Source organism: Rhinoderma darwinii, chromosome 5, assembly GCF_050947455.1.
Source record: "Rhinoderma darwinii isolate aRhiDar2 chromosome 5, aRhiDar2.hap1, whole genome shotgun sequence".
Lineage (NCBI taxonomy): Eukaryota > Metazoa > Chordata > Amphibia > Anura > Rhinodermatidae > Rhinoderma > Rhinoderma darwinii.
Window position 1 is genome coordinate 219644653 of NC_134691.1, and position 20308 is coordinate 219664960.

Genomic DNA, 20308 nt, shown 5'->3' on the forward strand with positions numbered 1-20308 from the left:
GAATACCGTGTGCTATAAATGACATTGTTACGTTTATTCTGTGGGTCGGTACGATTGTGGCGATACCATGTGTATATAGGTGTTCTTTATGTTTTGCAGCGTTTGCGCAATAAAATCACTTATTTATAAAAAAAAAAAATCTTTTCTGTGTCGCCATATTCTCAGAGCCATAACTTTTTTTTAATGTTTTAGTCAAAAAAGCTGTGTAAGGGCTTGTGTTTTGCAGGACCGGTTGTAGTTTTTATCGGTACTATATTTGGGCACATGCGACTTTTTGATCACTTTTTATTCTTTATTTTGGGAGTGGTGGTGACCAAAAAATAGCGATTCTGGCGTCGGTGTTTTTAAAAAACATTTTGGGGGGTTCATCGTGCGGGAAAAATAACATTATAGTTTGGGTCGTTACGAACGCGGTGATTCCAAATATGTGTACTTTTTTTAACGTTCCTTTTTTTTTCCATAATAAAAGTAGTCTTATAGGAAAAAAAAGCATTTTTTGTTTATGTAACTTATAACTTATTTTTACACTTTTTAAAAAACATTGCCTTTCTTTACTTGTCCCACTAGGGGACACTTAGACTTGCAGCTTCGATCGCTGCTAGAGTACATTACACTACCTACGTAGTGTAATGCATTCCAACTGTCATTGTGACATGGCAACCCGGAAGCCATTGTCGGGCCACCGATTGCTGCAAGAGGCATCTGCAGCCCCCACAATCACTTCTTGGGGGCTGCCGATGTGCTTCAAATCCATTAAATGCGCGATCGCAATCGTTCACCGCATTTAAGGGGTTAATCGCCGAAAGCAGCGGCAATGGTCCTCTGACCGGCAAGACTGTTGTGTCAGTTGTCTGGGACAGCTGGCAGCGCGGTCTTGTCGCTCTGTGTATACACAGAGTGACAGTTTGAAATAGTGACGAAAATGAACATACTGGTGCGGGAACTAATACCCGATCATGATGTTCATTTTCGTCATAGGTCGGGAAAGGGTTAAAGAAGAGCATAAAAAAACCTGTGGAAGAAGATTCTGTGGTCAGATGAGACGAAAATTGAGCTTTTTGGCTATCGTGGGAAACACTGTTTGGTGCAAACCCACTACCCATCACCCTAGAACACCATTCCCACAGTGAAGCACGGTGGTGGCAGCCTCATGCTGGGGGGATGCTTTTCATCGACAGGGACTGGAAAACTGATCAGGATTGAAGGAAAGATGGACGGCCGTAAATACAGGGCAATTCTTGAGGAAAACCGGTTTGTCTGCCAGAGATTTGAGACTGGGACAGCGGTTCACTTTCCAGCAGAACAATGACCCGGAACATACTGCTAAAGCTAGACTGGAGTGGTTAAGGGGAAACATAAATATCTCGGAATGGCCTAAAGTCCAGACCTCAATCCAGTTGAGAATCTGTGGCATGACATGAAGACTGATGTACACTAACGCAACCCATCTAACTTGGTGTTGCAACCGTTTTGCAAAATTCCCAGTATCTAGATTTGCTAAGCTAAGGCCTTATGCACACGACGGCATTGGTTTTGCGTTCCGCAAAACCACAGGTCCATTGCGGTCCAGCAGACCGCCAAAAAGGCATGTTTATCAAAAATGGTACAAACCCCCCCCCCCCCCCAAATAAATAAATAATAATTCCATTTTAAGTTCAGGTTGTAAAGCGAAAAACAGCACACCAATGGGGATGAATATTTGTGCAAGGGCACTGTAGGTTTTCATTAACAGTCAGAAAAACAAATCTGCAGGTTATAGATGAACTTGTAATTTGCTGGCCTATATTACCTGAAGCAATGAGGCAAGGTTTACAATAGGTGTGAATGGCTTAAGCTTTGTGACATAAAAGTGTAGGAAGATCTGCACTCTTGAATTATTGAGGTTAACGTCTAACTACATAATTCTTATTTTTAATAAGCTTCTGTACTGATAACCATTGTAGCGTTTGAAGCTTGGTTTTTTTGTAAGGGAACTCCAAGTCCCCTGCGTCCCTTCCCATAAACGAGTTAAAGGGGTTATGCGGAGACCAAAAATGATTAGCATGATACTTACTGCAGTATGTGTATACACTCGCTAATATACGTTCCGTTACCCCGTCGCGCTGATTGAGACTTTCATAGATTTTTATAGCACTGCCAGGGGATCGGAAGTCTGGTTGCATAGCCTTCTTGGATTATTTGACTCTTCGTCACGTGACCAACCTTTCCTTACGCCATGTACTCGCTGTACTACTACTACTACTGCTTGTATATAATCTATATTTTTCATATAACACTTCTAGTAATTCTTCTTTAAAGTGTGTTTACACTGTACTGCTGGTAACAGTTGTAATACATCCTCTACACTCTGTCAAAGTGTAGCTAAACGTTTGACAAACTTCTGACGTGTCATAGTGACATGTTTGGATTGGTGGGGGTCCGAGCACCGAAACCCCCACCAATCGCTAGAACGAAGCAGGTGAAGCGCTCAGCCGCTCTGTCTGTTCGGCTTTGTCCGGAAAGCCGATGTATCGGAGTACGGGCTCATAGACTTTCTATTGAGTCCGTACACCGATACACTTAATTCCAGGAAAAAGCCGAACAGACATAAAGCGGCTGAGCGCTCACACGAGTTCGTCAGCTGCTTCGTTCTAGCGAATTGGTGTCAAACGTTTAGCTACACTTTAATAATCCAGCATCGGCGTTTGCAGGTAAGTCGATGTAGCTACTTACCTGCAAACGCCGATGCTGCTGCAGAATCAACTGTAGCCTCTGGTGCCGACACGATGCAGGACCTGGGGCAGGAAGTGACGACACAGCGTGATCTCTCGAACACGCTGTGTGTCTGTGCACTGCCAGAAGCTGGGCGTTAACGAAGAGAAGTGGATGATGCTGATTCGTCAGCATCATACACTTCTATTCACAACGCCCAGCTAGTAAAAGTAGTAAAAACGCCCCGATGTACACACACAATACACGCCCAGTTGGACATAACTTTAAACACGCCCAGTTGTACTTTAGAAAGCCTCATTTGCATAAATATAAAATTGCTCATAACTTGGCCAAAAATGCTCGTTTTAAAAAAAAAAAAACAAACAAAAAAAACGTTACTGTTATCTACATTGCAGCGCCGATCTGCTGCAATAGGAGATAGGGGTTTGATCTGGTGACAGAGCCTCTTTAACTACAAAGTTCGCATGAGAGAATTCCAAACACATTAAATAACAATATAAATAAATTTGCAAATAAACAAAGAAAAACCAACGCCACAACCGCGGAGTATAAACATACCCTAAGGCTATGTTCACACGGGGTATTTTGGCGAATTTTTTGACGCGGAAAGCGCGTCGCAAAACTCGGCAAAAACGGCCCGAGAACGCCTCCCATTGATTTCAATGGGAGGCGTCGGCGTCTTTTTTTCCCGCGAGCAGTAAAACTGCCTCGCGGGAAAAAGAAGCGACATGCCCTATCTTCGGGCGCTTCCGCCTCTGACCTCCCATTGACTTCAATGGGAGGCAGGAGAAAGCGTATATCTCGCTGTTTTATGCCCGCGGCGCTCAATGGCCGCGGGCGAACAACGGCGCGATAATCGCCGCGAAAATCGGCGTGCAGGGAGAGGAATATCTGCCTCAAAGTTCCAAACGGAATTTTGAGGCAGATATTCCTCCCCCCAAAATACTCCGTGTGAACATAGCCTAACACTGCCAGTACAAATGGGGTTATTATTGAATTGACATCTCCATATGCATTTTGTAGCAGATGTAAACAACCAGCATACATGTTTACAAGCAAATTATATTGACTTGAATACAGTTTGGGTTGTGTTTTTGTTGTTTAATATGTTATGTTTGCACAGGATTTAGTGAAAGCAAGCGGGTACGAAAACCTGCTTAAAAGCCAACCGCAACCGAATAAATGAAATGAAATAATAATCTAGTTTCGATTTCCAGAAAGTGACTCTTCTGTGCAATTTCAGATAAGAGACTTTCTCCCATGGAAGATGAGTCTCTTCATGTGTACGGCAATGATTGTTACAGCGAGGACGTTTCTGATTCTGCAAAAACAAAACTTAAAATAATTTCCTATTAGTCTGAAAAACACAAGTAAGCCTTGTGCCGGTGCCAAAAGTTGTACATAGCTTGTACCCTCTGACCCCTTCTGTTAGGATTCCAGGCCTGGCACTGGGCCCAGCTATGCGGCTGTACGTCAGAGCCTGCTTGGCTGGATTAGAGCTTCTATTTTTGGTGACGCCCTTATCTACACCTTGAGCTATATAAGCGCATTGCAGACATACAGAATTTTCTTTTCTCTTGTCAGCTGCTACAGAGAATCCCGTGGTAAGAATGTTGTGCCCATGTAAACAAGCAAGCTGCTTCTCGTGACTCTAGCATGAGCGGTGCTGTTACAATACCTGCCAGACCGGTTAACTAACTACTATAGGTGTCCTACCAAATAGCGTTGAGTATGCCCTGATGTTCTACAGTAACTTTGATCACTTTATGTACCTATTGTATTGTGCAATTACTATGTTTTTTGTTGCTTTTATAATGTTTTTAAAGATTTTTGTTGTTTGTATAACTTTAAACTTGATCTTGTCAGTTTACAGTTTCTTTTTTATATTTTATTAACAATTAATTTACACTTTTTAGCTTCTTTGGCATATAAATAAGTAAATGCATTTGATCCTGCTGATAGTTTTGGATTGTTTCTTGTCATTTTAGTTTGTTTTAGATCTTTGATCTTTGATCATTGGGTTGACCAGATGTAATGGACCAGTATATGCATTAGGACATCCGATGAAGGAGCTATGTAATTTTTGTCTGTGTGTACGTATATAGAGACACTTAAGTCACTGCAGTGCCACCTGTTCCATTGTCAAATTGTAGCCGTCCCTATGATTTTACAGTTATCTTTAGAGATTGAGGCCCTTTTAAAGTTAAAAGCCAATAGGCCAGGTTCATACAGCCGAGATTGATGCAGTTTTTGATGCTTCTTTACATAAGCCAAAACCAGGAGGGTTACTTGAAGTCGTTGTCAAGGATTAGAAAAACACGGGGGTAGGGGAGGTGGGTGGAGAGTAATTTTATGAAGACAGGTGGTTCATTCGCCAGTCTTACTATGTAAAGAGCGCTGAAGTAAAATCGCCTAATTAAGATGCTCACACCTTTTAATAAATTAGTGGCATCTCTGGCTGTCTGTGTGCCGCAAAGGGAGATCTAGGAGCTGAAAATGTATAAACTGGAGTAAATTTACGCTATAATTTACGCCAGTTTCTTGCCATAAATATAGTGAATTGATCCTGACACTGATTGCCCCCCCCCCCCCCACTAAGCCACTAACACTTTTTTTTTTTTTTTTTTACAGTGGCGTAGGCGATGTAAAAATATGAGTTGAAAAATTATTTTTTTGTGTGCGCAAATTGCAACTTTTTCTACGTAGAGTGCTTAGTAAATTCCCCCATTTGTGCTTTCTTCCAAAAACAGCACAACATCTGTCCATGGGTTGTAACTGGTATTGCAATTCAGCTCAAGTATGAGCTGCAATACCACACACAGCCTGTAGTTGAATAAGACGCTGTTTTTCAAGGACAGCAGCCCTGTTTTTTCAATTCTGGACAACCCGTTTAAATGACTCTATAAGAACTCATGATTATCTGGTTTATCATGTCCTTCTCTAAACCATAGTGTAAAATCGTGATTGCTCTTTGTTGATCGCCATAATATTTCTACAGGTATTGGAGTAGGTAAATATATGATGTAAAGGAATTGTCCACATTGTAGCTCCATTTCATTTTTAGATTCTTTGATTCATTTCATATGTCTGTATGAAAGTCAGAGCTCTGTTTTTATGATCTTGAAAATCTTGAGAAATTAATACACAACGTATATTGAAAAATTGTATAACTTATAATTATGCAAAAAATAACATGAAAGGCTATGTACAGCTGTGAAATGTGTTTATACAGCAAGCTAAGCTCCCCTAGTGGCGGTAGAATTTCTAAATTTAACTTTATTTGGAGCTCTGTAGCCTAAATTGGGGACCTAACTTCTATAAAGCTATATTATGAAATTATTCAGCACAGCATTTTGGACTTTTAAATGGAAAAAATGTTTAGATTAAAAAACATAACTATAATAATAATGGTGTTTAAGAGCAGACATTCACTTCAAGGCTGGGTTTACATGGAGTTTTTCGCAGGGTGAAAAGCCGCCTCAAAATTCCGTTTGGAATTTTGACTCAGATGTTCCTCTGCCTGCATGACGTTTTTCGCCCACGGCCATTGAAATGCAGCGAAATACGCTTTCTCTGCCTCCCATTGATGTCAATGGGAGGTCAGAAGCGTAAACGCCCAAAGATAGGGCATGTCCCTTCTTTTTCTAAATCAATGGGAGGCATTTTCGGCCGGTTTTTGACGAGTTTTGCAAAGCGGTTTCCGCTCCAAAAAGCTCGTCAAAATACTCCGTGTGAACAGGGCCTAAGGTTCTTCTATCAAGCACGATTTTGTTTTGTTCTTTGTTTCTATATCTGCCAATATTTACTGTCTTAAAGAGTATTTTGACGAGCTTTTTGGAGCGGAAACCACTCCGCAAAAACCGGCCGAAATGCCTCCCATTGATTTCAATGAGAGGCGTGGGCGGTTTTATTCCACGAGCCGTAAAACCGCCTCGCGTGAGAAAGAAGGGAAATTCCCCATCTTCGCGCGTTTACGCCTCTGACCTCCCATTGACATCAATGGGAGGCAGAGAGAGCGTATTTCGTAGAGTTTTTTTGCCCGTAGCGCTCAATGGCCGCGGGCAGAAAACCCTGCGAAAAACACTGTGAAAATCGCGGCAAACCACGTGCAGGAAGGACAAAATCCCAAATGGAGTTTTGAGGCAGAATTTTCCTCCTGCAAAAGACACTGTGTAAACACAAAGGGTATGTTCAAATACACTCAAATATTACACTCAAATACACTTCAAACCGTTTCCCATTGATTTCAATGGCAAATACATTGTGTCGTTTATGAGTTGTATTTCTATGCTGCAGAATTTGAAATATAATATATATATGAGAGAGATTGCCACTACTTTGAGCATTTCACAAGCTGATTTTCTATTGACACTACGAAAATGCCTCGAAGTACACTTGAAAAACGCTTGCAAAAAAATCAGAGATGCTTTAAAAAAACGTGTGGATTGAGAGGGTGTTCAGCCTGGTATTTTTCTGCCTCAAACAAACCTATGCTGTGTGAACATACCCTTACGGAATATGTGTATTTCATGCCGTACGTGTCTGAAAGCTAGGAACCCCACTTCCAGGACCCCTACCAATTAGGGTATGCTCACACAGTGTTTTCAGGAGTATTTCGGGGTATTTATGCCACGAAAAATGCCTGAGAAAACGGAAGCTGAACGCCTACAAACATCTGGCCATTGAAATCAATGGGAAAACAGCATTTAGTTCATATGGGGCGTCTTTTTACGCTGCTGTTTTAAAAAACGGAGCGTAAAAAGACGTGCATGTCACTTCTTGAGGGGTTTTGTGGAGCTGATTTTCCATTGAACACTGAAAAACGCCTCAAAAAAGGCCTGAAAAGCAGGCCCAAATTAAGGCTATGTTCGCACAGAGTTTTTTGCCTCAAAATTCCGTCTGGAATTTTGAGGCAGGTTTTCCTCTCCCTGCACGCCGATTTTCGCAGCGTTTTTTGCCCGCCGCCATTGAGCGCCGCGGGCATAAAATGCAGCGAAATACGCTTTCTCTGCCTCCCATTGATGTCAATGGGAGGTCAGAGGCGTAAACGCCCGAAGAAAGGGCATGTTGCTTCTGATTTCAATGGGAGGCGGAGGAGTCTTTTTCCCGCGAGTGGTAAAACCGTCTCGCGGAAAAAAGACTCCTCCGCCTCACATTGAAATCAATGGGAGGCATTTTCGGGCCGGTTTTGCGGCGCGGTTTCCGCGTCAAAAAACTAGTCAAAAAATTCTGTGTGAACATAACCTTAAAAGAAGCTTCATTTTCAGCTTCAAAAACGCCTGAAAATCAAAGGCTGTTTTCTCTGAAAACAGCTCCGTATTTTCAGACGTTTTTAGTCTAACGTCTGAACGTACCCTAAGGAGAACAGTTCCTCTGGGTAGTCCTTTATGAGAGTTTAAAGGGGTTCTCTTAATTCTCTGAAAGAGATCACAGGACTTGCCACGTTTCGATTTAATTCTTTCGTCTCTGGTCTAAAGGGCACAGCTACACCCATGGAGATGTTTGTTTTGTATGACTCATACATGGACATCCTGTATGATAGACACCCCTACTGCTGTAGCAATAGCCTCCATGTCTTGTACTCCTGGTCTGGCTGCTACATACCAACTATATACTTGCGCACATACAAGAGCATTTGTAAAACTCTTCCTCTATAAGCATAGGAACAGGTATAGCAGTTCATTAGGATCACGCTTGGAAATAATGTAAGGTATTGGTTATGTTGGTCTGGATGTATGTTCCTTAGCCATCCGCTAATATGGGTTAAGTACTATATGAAGGGTTCAGTATGTTTCCTTTACCTTGTGGGGTCCACAACCGTTCCAGATGATTGCCAACTTGGATTTCATCAGTATTAGTGGGAGATTTGGAGTATGTGGTACACTGCCAGCTCACTGATTTAATTCGGGTGACAATGCCGTTCTGCAGCTTCTATGTACAGTAAATACATAGAAGCTGCAGAACAGAAATGAAGCAAAGTTTTTATTAAAAGTATATTTGAAAATTGCTTAGTATTACAAAATAAATAAAAAGGCACCGAAGGTTTCCATAGCTTTTAAGTGGTTCCTGCCAGAACATCCTTGTTTTATTTAAGACTTCAGCTAGTTTTAATCCTGTGTTCTTAGCAATACTTTGCAAGTTGCTAGAATAGATTTTGTTTCTATTAACTCCTTATGACAGCCACGTATTTCATTATACTTCACAAGGTCTTTTAAGGACACGTGAATTATGAGGGAAAGGAGGGGATATCACATTCCTCTGTTCTGTCAATTCTTCGTTTTGTAATTCCACAGCACTCACAAAATATTTAAAGCTTGCATCCATTTACTCGGAGTATTAATGTGTGTATGCAAATTTTTTACTCCTACCTTCATCCCACTTTTAGAGCAATGATATTTTTCTATTTTATTTTATGGCCTGGTGTTTGGTTGATGTGGGCAAGTACACAACCCCCACCCCCCAGAGTCCAGCTTTAATTTTTCTTCAGTTTAGAAAATGAAAGGAGTTTTCCCACGTCTTAGGCCTCATGCACACGACTGTATTTTTGTCCACCCGTAAATACTGGCGTAAATACGGGCCCTTGGTCACACGTATTCGACACGTATTTACGGGCACCTTTTTGGCAGCAAAATTGCACTGCACTAATCGGCAGCCCTTCTCTCTATCGGTGCAGGATAGAGAGAAGGGACAGCCCTTTCCAAGGTAAAAGTAAAAGAAATTCATACTTACTCGGCCTTTGCCTTGGTGACGCGTCCCTCTTCACATCCAGCCCGACCTCCCTGGATGACGCGGCAGTCCATGTGACCGCTGCAGCCAGTGATTGGCTGCAGCGGTCACATGGGCTGTAACGTCATCCCAGGAGGCCGGACTGGAGGAAGAAGCAGGGAGTTGTGGGTAAGTATGAACGGCTTTTTTTTTTTTTTTTTTTACAGCTTTATCTATATTGTGATCGGAAGTCACTGTCCAGGGTGCTGAAACAGTTACTGCCGATCGTTTAACTATTTCAGCACCCTGGACAGTGACTATTTACTGACGTCGCCTAGCAACGCTCCCGTAATTACGTGTGCACACACGTAGTCACCCGTAATTACGGGATCCCCATAGACTTCTATGGGCTGCCCGTGCCGTAATTACGGCCTGAAATAGGACATGTTCTATCTTTTTCAACGGCACGGGCACCTTCCCGTAAGCATACGTGGAGGTACCCATGGCCAATAGAAGTCTACGGGCCCGTAATTACGGGAGTTTTTACGGTTGTGTGCATGGGGCCTTAGAAAGTGATTGTGTTTCACTAGGATATGCATCACCTTCTCATTGAACGTGGTCCAACTGCTGGATCCCCCACCATCCCGAGAATAAGTGGTCCGTAGCAAAGGATTAGTACTGTGTCCCCTTCAGATTTTGCCTGCCCTGTGTTCTGCCTCTGGTCACCCGGCTATGCTGATTACTGCAACATGTTTCCATTCAAGTGAAGCGCCACTGTGTAGGGAAAAACTTTGAAGAGGGTGCAGAGCCCCTATATTCTCAGTAGCAGTTGGACCCACACTGACCATAAAATGATGGCATATCCTATGGGAAAACTTGGATTGTTGCTATTTCCAATGGGAATGTGGTTTTGAAACATGACCGTATTCACATTTCCTCTGCTGTTTAAAGACATTTTAGAGTTTTTTTTTTATTTTAGTAGTATGGATGCCTTCGCTTACTTTAGTACATGTTTATAGCTTCCCAAACATTACAGACTAGGATAGAAGAGGTTGGTTGAGTAATACATGAGTGTTAACCTTTGCCTGTAGTAAGGACAGGACCATCCTTCGTTTCATTCGCTGTCCATGTACCCCCCTCTTAGTGTGCCAAAATAATGCAATCACACAGTGCCCAAATAACACTCACTGTTTAGACAAACTCACCTTTCTATCAGTTCAGGCACCAAGTGTGGGATCAGTCGTGCAAGTTCCGAGTGCACAGGCCATCGACGGCAGTGGCGCCCCCTTCAGTAGTGAATGGTTATGCGCCAGAGGTTGTGCTTGGTCTGTATAGGTCTGGGGTAGAAGGCATCACTTATTCATACAAAGGAAAGGTTTGGGTAAACAGACTAAACTTGTAGTTTGAGAAGTTAATTAAAAGGGCCTTTTAGTGTACATTAAAACTGAAACTTTTTGCATTTGTTACTTCTATGCCTGGGCATGTAACTTCAAGCGATCATATCTCATCTTGGAAGTAAGATATTAAAAAAAAAAAAAAAAAAAGCATTTTGGAGGGGTTCCTGGCACCCCTCTGGTCAGCTGACTAAAGGGGCCCTTCATTGTTTTCTGAGGCACAGCACCATACATTTGGTTGAGGCTGTGCCTGGTATCGTGGCTCAGTATTATTTACTTATACGGCGCTGTGCCAGTAATCAATAAAGGGGACCCAGTTCTCGCTGACCCTTCAATCAGGTGATCATTTAAGGTGCCGGGAGTCGGATCACCACTGATCTGATATTCTAGCCCCAGAAAACGGCTTTAAGGGTCTTTTTCACATAATCTTCTTGTAGGTCTCCTTTTAAAGCAGATCTATCATGAAAATTTGCTATAAACTGTAAGCAATAGGGATGGTGGCAAGAGAAGGAGGGGTGTTGCTAGGCTTCTTTATACATTGAATTCATGACGGAGTCTGCAGTAGTCTTCCTTCTTGGCTAGTATCCAAATGGCTGCCTTTTTTTTTTTTTTTTTGTGCGATTTGGTGTAATAGACCTGTCCTAAAACGCTATCACTCAATAGGACTACATCTTCTGATGACACATCCGCTTTATATGCTCAGACTGTTACATAATATGTCGGCATATGACCTTTCTACTCAATTACATACACACGGGCTCCTTTGTTATTACACCCTTGTTTGTGTCTGAAAAGAAATGTTATAAAGCGCAGGTAGTTTCTATTCGAAAGTAATGCGGCGGTACAAACTGTTTTGTTTTCAATATACAGCAATGTTCCTGTGTATCCTGCTATTTCTGCTGCTTTGGTTGTAAAACCTGGTTTTGTTTTGCTAGGGACAAAGTTACTTCAGACTCTGGAGTGATTGTTCTGTGAAACTTAAATATATTGTTATATGCTTTCAAACTGCATTTAAAGGGGTTTTCCCAGAGTCCTAAATTTATTACCTATCCACCGGAGAGATGATAATTTTCTGATCGTAGGTGGCCCAACCGCTGGGACCCCCAACCATCGTGAGAACGGGGGTCCCAAACCCTCCGTTCCTCCTAACTGCTCGAAAGCAGTAAGGAGGCCATTGAATGTAGCGGCGGTCAAGCATGCCCGCTGCCGCTCCAATCCATATTTATGGGAAAGACGGAAACAGCAGAGTACAAAGCTTGGCTGTTTCTGTCATTCTCATAGACATTGACATTACTGGGATAAGCCCTTTAAACAAAAGCTCGCTCACGCTGCGTATGAGTGTGTGTATATACATAGTCGAGTTACATTATATTGACCACCAGCTAATATCCAGAGTAACCGCCATGTGCAGCACGGACAGCAGCTAGACGGGCTGGGAGTGACTCAATAAGGTGCTGGTAGGTTGTCTCTGGTATCTGGAGCCAGGCAGACTGCAGTGCATCCCACATTTGCTGGACGGTGCGTGGGGCAGGATCCATAGAGTGAACAAGACCATCGAGGTGGTCCTACAGATGCTCAGTTGGGTTCAGGGGGCCAGGGAAGTCCTTGGAAGTCTTGGTCTTGCTCTTCCAACCACTGTCGGACATTTCCAGTTGTGTGACATGTCGCACTGTCTTGATGGAAGATTCCATCTGCCCCATGGAAGACAAACCACATGTATGGGTGGACGTGATCTGCAACGATAGATTCATACCTAAATCTGTTCAGAGTGCCTTCCACATGGATGAGTGGGCCCAGGGAATGCCATGAATAAAGTCCCCAGACCATAACTCTGCCCCACCAGCTTGTGTTCTTCTAGCAATGGTTGCAGTGGAACCATGCAGCAATGGTGTTTGTTCCCTGATGTTTCTCGCCTGCCACGCCAACGTTCAAACGGTCGATGAAGCAGAAAGTGACTCATCGGAGAAGGCAACCCTTTGCCAATCATCAGTGGTCCAATTACGATACTGCCGTGCAAATGGAAGCCTTTTTCTCTGATGCACCTTTGTTAGCATAAGAGCAATGACCATCCATCTGCTTCGGAGCCCCATCCGCAGTAGGGTTCGCCGAACTGTTTTAGGCACACGTCTAGTAGCCCCCTGGTTGATATGCCGATGAGGTGCTCCACTTGAGCGTGTCATTTGGCCTTGCCCACCTACGTTGCTGAGGTTCACCTCTCGTATCAATGGCATGTCGTGCTCCGCAGTTTCCACGTCTGTTATTCCCACTGGTGCCAATTGTCCACTCACAATACACTTTCACCACAGCAGCACACGGACAGTTCACAAACTGCGCTGTTTGAGAAATACTGCCACCCTTGGCCTGAAAGCCAATAATTATCCCTTTTTTGCAACTCTGATAAATCTCCCCTTTTACCCATGGCAACAACGAGCGATATGTGTTCAGGCATCCTATCGCACGCCTTATATACCCACCAAGCTGCTGCTGATGCTGATGTCAAAAGTAGAAGGTGGTCATAATAATGTGACTTGACTGTGTGTGTGTGTGTGTGTGTGTGTATAGTAGAAAAGAGCAGCACTTCAAAGTAGAATAACGGGTGCTTTGCGAAACTGACCTTGATCCAAAACGGTCCTATAGATACATACGAAATGATCGCAGCACTCCAAAAATTGATTTCAAATAGTAATGTGGTTTATTGTTGGAACAATAAACCACATTCCTATTTAAAATAATTTTTTTGGAGTTCTGCAATAATTTTGTCTGTGTGTATATATATATATGTATTTATTTTGCGGATATTGTTTCTGGTGAGTACAAATGTTTACATTTTTTTTTTTACTTTTTCTCCTTTAAATTGTAGATGCCAGAATTTCAGAAAAAAACTGTCCACATAAAGGACCCAGCACGAGTTGAAGAGATTATATGTGGATTAATAAAAGGTGGTGCAGCCAGGCTTCAGGTATGTATTCGAGCTTGCGTAAGAGCAACAATCCTGTTATTATTTACTGGGGAGTTGTCATAATTCTAACTATGTTTTGTACTGAAGTCGCGTAGGTCTGGCCTCAGAAAACCCCTGCGATCAGCTTTTATCGCCTGGGGAAGCTCCAGTCTTGGAGCAGCGACTGCAGGGGAAATTCCGTATTACATGTCGGCTATTAAAGTAGTCCACCCCCCTCTATGATGTGCCCTAAGGCTGCAAACGGGGGAGATTTGTCCTAAGACAACCCCATTCAGTTGCAGCAATTTGATTCATACTTTTCTTCTTGCATAGTAATACAAATAATTGTATTAAAAAGACACTGGACTTGACAGTAAGTATTTTTTTTTCTAGGGTGCTAATACTTTTCAAAGCTGTCGCCGTCCCCCTCACAAAATTTCATACATATTGTATAAATTATTTATTAAAAAGACGTTTTATTTGTAGCAGTAACCTTATTATAGTAAAACTTCTTATCTTACAGCAAAAGTCCAGTTGTGGGCGGCACGTCAGGACCTAATGGGTAGTTCTTACCTGCAGTTTAAAGCACAGCTATGATCAGTGGCTCCAGCTTAGCTGCATTTTCTTAGGGGAGGTAGTCTGAAACCACCACCTGTCTAATGAGAGGCTCAGTCTGCTATTATGTCCTTCCCTCATGCTTCAGGCTATGTTCACACGCTAAACTAAAAACTACTGTAAAATACGGAGCTGTTTTTAAGGGAAAACAGCCCCTATTTTTCAGCCGTTCTTAAAGCATCAAGCGTTTTTTAATTCGTTTTTTTTACGACCGTTTTCAGAGCTGTTTTGCTGTTGACCCAATGAAAAACGGCTCCAAAAGCGGCTCAAGAAGTGACATGCACTTCTTTTTTACGGGGCGTTTTTTTTACGTGCCGTTTTTACAAATGGCCGTGTAAAATAATGCCCTGTGGCAAGGGAATGCCGTTTTCCCACTGAAATCAATGGGCATTTGTGTGGAGGCGTTCAGCCCCCGTATTTTCAGCTGTTTTTTGGGGCGTTTACGGCCCGAAAAACGGCTGAAAATAGGCCGTGTGAACCTACCCTCACAATGCTGCTCTACTCACTGCAAAGTTGATTTCCATCACATCAAGGATTAAATGATCATAAACCTGAAAATAACTACAGCACCAGTAAGAGATTATCAATACACAAAGGCAAATGGTCCTCAACAAGTAAAGATCCCAGAGTTACTCAATAATAAGTGTTTTTGTGTTACAAAACTATTGTGATTTTATATTCAGAAAGTCATTTGACACAATTGTTTTCCTTTCCTTTGCAGGTAATAACGGATTTCGATATGACATTAAGCCGATTTTTCCACAATGGAAAGCGATGTCCCACTTGTCATAGTAAGTATATTTCATCTACAAACCCCACAGTTATTCAAGGACCCTGCTGTCCATACACTTCTGAGTGTGTTGTAGTAATCTCTACTTTTTATCTGCAGATGTTCTCGATAACTGCAAATATGTTAGTGATGAATGTCGAAAAAAGGTATGTACGGGTTGCATCTTGAGAGGGTTACTGGAAGTCTTCTTTGGTCACTTATCCTTAGCTGCTATTTTGTGGTTACATTGGTCATTGCGCGGTTCAGCATGCAATGTTTAAGGTGGCGATTGGCGCTCGTTTGCTCCTTTCACAAGGATCCAGTATGGGAACGAGCGCTCGTTACTCCGATTGCTCGTCCCCATAGGTTTCCATCATGTCAGCAGCACGACTCACTCTTTACACAGAGAGATGTGCTGCCGACAATGATAATAGTTTTGCCATTTAAAACAATACGACCAGCCGATCAACGAGCTCGTTCATCGGCTGATCCGTTTCACGTTTGCACAGGCCAATGATCTTGAACGCAGGGCATTCTGTGAACGCTCGTTTGCCTGATAATCGGCTGGATTAAAAGAGTCTTCAGAGTAGGGACCCACTCGGATAAGTGATTTGCTAATCTTCACATCCCCTTGTCTTCCTTGAGCAATTAAATTTTTCTCTCAGGTCTCCAGACCATTCTCTCATGTGGTGCCATTGTTGTCAGTATTAAGGGGGTTTTCCCATCAGGGACATTTATGGCATATCCACAGGATATGTCATAAATGTCAGATAGATGCGGGTCCCACCTCTGGACCTAGCTCTAGAACGGGACCCCATAAACCCCGTTCTACCGCTCCTCTGTGTTGTGGCTTAATCGTGTGATTTCTGTCAAAAATGTCCCTTTTAAGTCTGAAAGTGATTCAGTTGATTAAGTGCCATTACTAATTGTCAAACAATTACACTAGTTTGAGGGTCCCAAACACGCTGTGGTGGGTAATGGGCGGCGGAAAACCTGGCAACAAAACCAAATGTGGTGTTGCTGCAAATTGACACAGTTTTCGGCAATGCGGCTTGTAAAACCAGAGCACATGGTTTTAATGCCTGCATAACCGACATAGAGGGAGGCAGTCACTAGTGAATTTCTTTACCTGATCAACTACATAGTGGTCCTGCAGGTCAAACATCTTTTTTTTTTTTTTCCCTAATTTGTCAGGTTTTTCAATACTGCTCAATGTTTAAAAAGATAATTTTTCTCTGAGCTATAAAATTTAAAGTGTAATATTCCAGACTACACCCTAAAGAACTGTCGGTTTTGTGTCAATAAAAAAAAGAATGCTTACAATGATCTGTCCCTCTTTTAAAACATAGGTCATAGTTATATTGTCACCAATAGGGATAGGGATTTCATAGAGAAAGAAGGTGGCGAGACCTGACTAATAAATAACCTTTCTGAAAGTTGATCCATAAATGACAGGGCCCTTCTTAAAGCCTTTTTCTTCAGCAAGTGGTTTAATCTCTCCTTTTTATTTATCTAGTTATATGAACTGAAAGAAAAATACTATGCAATTGAGATAGATCCTGGGCTTACGATAAAAGAGAAATGCCCCTACATGATTGAATGGTAAGTCAGATATAACTCTACAAAGGACCAGGGGACATCCATTGCGGGTGGAAGAAAGAAGTTTCAGAGATCAATATAGGAAAGGGTTCTTTACAGTTAGAGTAGTCAACCTATGGATCACCCTACTCCCAAGAGGTAATCATGGCAGATACTCTGTCCGCATCTGAAAAAAAAAAAGGCTAGATGCTTATTTACTGACGAATGGCATTGAGGGTTTATAATTAATCGAGCAACGAATGACGTGTAATTTATTGAGAAGGGTTGAGCTTGAGGGACCTATGTCTTTATCTATGTATAACCAACCACATCTTACAATCACATATAGTTCTTCTAATATATTGGTTTTGTATGGGTCATAAGGTCATATATTTGCTGCACACGGTCATTTAATCACAGGGTCACAGGTAGCATGGAGTAAGATCTCTCTGATAAGTTTGTGAACATACACAATGTATGCATTATCACAAAGGGGAGGTGTTTAAGGTCTGTTTAATGCAGAAGACATTGGCCTCCATGTATACACTAGAGTAGTCAAAAAGTGGAGCCGTTTCCTACAGCAACCAATCAGATTGCAGTTTTATTTTTTCCCCAGTCTGCCAAAGAAGTCCATGCTTTATTATTTGCCATTCATAGCCTAAAACGTAAGGTTTATGAAACCAGATTTCGCCATGTTGTAGAGCCTGTTAATGGGGCTTGATATTGTATAATAATCTATCATCGACCCGATGCAGCAGGTTAGTTAAATCACAAGCAGAGTAACCTTATGTGGCGTCGTGTGTAAGAGAATTTATATAAATCTAACATACAGTATTCGGATACCTACACATTACACCTACAGAATATTTGATGACATCCCATTCTAAATCCATATATGCAGGCAAAGTAGCGTACAACTTGTGATCTGTGACCAAAAAAACGAGCAGGTTTGGATGTTTTGCGGCTGTTGTCACGTGTCGTAATGTAAACGCATTCGCAATCATTACTTGCGATGTCGCGTTGCGACATTGGCCACACTACATGAAGATTGCAAAGTCGCGTGTAGCCCAAGCCTAATGGTGACACTCGGTCACCAAACTTAACACAGTGATGTCTTCGCTGGAACCTACTTTATTTTGCTTTGGGTAGAGTATGATCCTTGTATGCAAAACACGTAGGACCTGTCAGACTCTAAAAGGTTTTTGCTGTTTTGTTTTCTTAGGTACACAAAGTCACATTCGCTGTTAATTGAACAGCGTTTTCAGAAAGACAAACTGGAAGAAGTCGTAAGGGACTCTAACATTCTGCTCAAGTAAGTTTCCATTCATAATGTGGAAAACTATATTAAAAAAAAAAAAAAAAAACCTACTATGTCATCTCACAGTTTTTAAAGGGATTCCGCATGCAATTAGATGTATAGCATCATTGAACACATTCTGCTGATTTATTATGCCCGATCTGCTGTGTGGGAAATGCTTGTTTAGGCCCCATGCACACGACCGTAATTTCAAAATACTGATCCATTAATTTCTATGGCCAACGGACACTTTCCGTATGCTTACGGCAAGGTGTCTAGGCCGTAGAAAGCATCTGTAAAAAATAGGACATGTTTGATTTTTATTATTTTACAGACCGTTTTCCCATACTTTATAATGGGAGCACGGCCCGCAAATGTGACTGTCCGGGGCCAGCCGTGCCTGTAATCATGGGCTGTGCACATAGCTTCGGCCAAGTGCAAGGGGCCTGATGCTACTTTTTAAATTGTCACTTTCAGTACTGCTTTTCACCACTATTGGGTGCCATAGCTTTCCATAGGCAATAAAACCTCTCAGTTCTTGCCTAACGAAGATCAAGTACTGGAAACGATTTCATTTTATTTTTTAATATTAATATTTTCTTTTTCTTTAAAGAGGCTCTGTCACCAGATTATAAATGCCCTATCTCCTACATAATCTTATCGGCGCTGGAATGTAGATAACAGCAGTGGTTTTTATTTTGAAAAACTATCATTTTTGAGCAAGTTATGAGCAATTTTCGATTTAGTTTCTTAATGCCCAACTGGGCGTGTTTTTACTTTTGACCAACTGGGTGTTGTAAAGAGAAGTGTATGACGCTGACCAATCAGTGACCAATCAGCGTCCTGCACTTCTCATTGTTCCAGCCCAGCTTCTTTCACTGCACAATCTCACTGTGCTGTGGATCATGCTGGGCTGGAACAATGAGAAGTGCAGGACACTGATTGGTCACTGATTGGTCAGCGTCATACACTTCTTTACAACGCCCACTTGGTCAAAAGTAAAAACACTCCCAATTGGGCATTAAGAAACTAAATCGAAAATTGCTCATAACTTGTTCAAAAATGATAGTTTTTCAAAATAAAAACCACTGTTATCTACATTCCAGCGCCGATCAGATTATGTAGGAGACAGGGCACTTATAATCTGGTGACAGAGCCTCTTTAAAGCAATAGCTTTAATGTGTATTTTCCCACAGATGCGATATTCCTCTTATTAGAAATGTATGTTTAGAATAATCGTTGCCATAACCCCTTTAAATAAAGTATGAATTAGGTTTTTACTATTATATCTGTAGAATGGATCAATGTTTTGTTTTCTATTTTGCAGGGAAGGATATGAAACCTTCTTCGATAAACTGAATGAACACACTATTCCTGTATTTATCTTTTCTGCGGGGCTTGGAGATGTCCTGGAAGAAGCAATACGCCAGTCTGGTGTATACTACCCTAATGTTAAAGTCATCTCCAACTTTATGGATTTTGATGAAAATGTATGTTGCGCTGTGTTTTTTCTATACTGCATTTATGTAAACAAGCAAAACTATGGTAACCGCTGAATAGATGAGAACATTAGTTAAATTATTGGCATGGTTTTCCGAATAGACTAGAGACTTGTTTGCATTTATTGAGGCTTTTGTGGTAGCGTAAATAGAAATACGTTTACTTTCCTTAGCAATATAGGTATTTTAGATGTTATGCAAACAAAATGAGTTTAGACGTGGTTGTGCTTTTTTTTTTTTTTTTAGTTTTTAAATAGGTTTACATTTCTTTTTATATCATTCAGAGCCATATCATTATATCATATCATTGTTTTTTTCACACCACTCTAAATCCGGTGCATCGACACAAATTCTGGCTTCTTACATTTATTTTTTAGCTCAATGGAAGTTGTATGAATATGTATGCGATGGGCTCCCACTAGTGGCGGCTGCAGGTAGCCAGAATGTCATAAGTTGTGTGTGAAAAGAAGTAATGTAGTGAGAAGTTGCAATTCTCCAACTTTGGATTATATGTACTGTCCCGTTGTGTGGCAATTTGGGCTTTTGACAGTTTTTCGACTACGTGGTTTGAGCAAGTCCTCAGGTTTTCGTTTTTTGCAAATTACTGCTGGTTTACAGGTACATGTGATAAACGTTTATCAAGGAATTGCATTTTTCAATTTCCTCATATGGTAGTTTTTATTGGAATTACCTGTGCGCTGTAATCTAGGGTCCTTTGATTGGGTTGCTTATGATCCTCATGCTAAAGTGACCCATCAGTTTTAGTCATCTTATATGGTGGACAATTTGGACCGATACAGA

General features: G+C 41.7%; 1 protein-coding gene across 3 annotated transcripts in view; it reads left to right on the plus strand.

Moving 5' to 3' along the window:
* Positions 1–20308, plus strand: part of NT5C3A (5'-nucleotidase, cytosolic IIIA) — a 66715-nt gene that overhangs the window by 42698 nt on the left and 3709 nt on the right. For 2 of the 3 annotated variants that reach the window (XM_075828531.1, XM_075828532.1), the window contains exons 2-7: positions 13672–13770; positions 15086–15155; positions 15254–15300; positions 16650–16735; positions 17934–18023; positions 19336–19498. In XM_075828531.1, coding sequence (XP_075684646.1) covers positions 13672–13770; positions 15086–15155; positions 15254–15300; positions 16650–16735; positions 17934–18023; positions 19336–19498 — 555 coding nt within the window. Of the gene's footprint in view, positions 1–4229; positions 4317–13671; positions 13771–15085; positions 15156–15253; positions 15301–16649; positions 16736–17933; positions 18024–19335; positions 19499–20308 lie in introns of those variants that run through there. The other variant, XM_075828533.1, reaches the window with a different exon arrangement.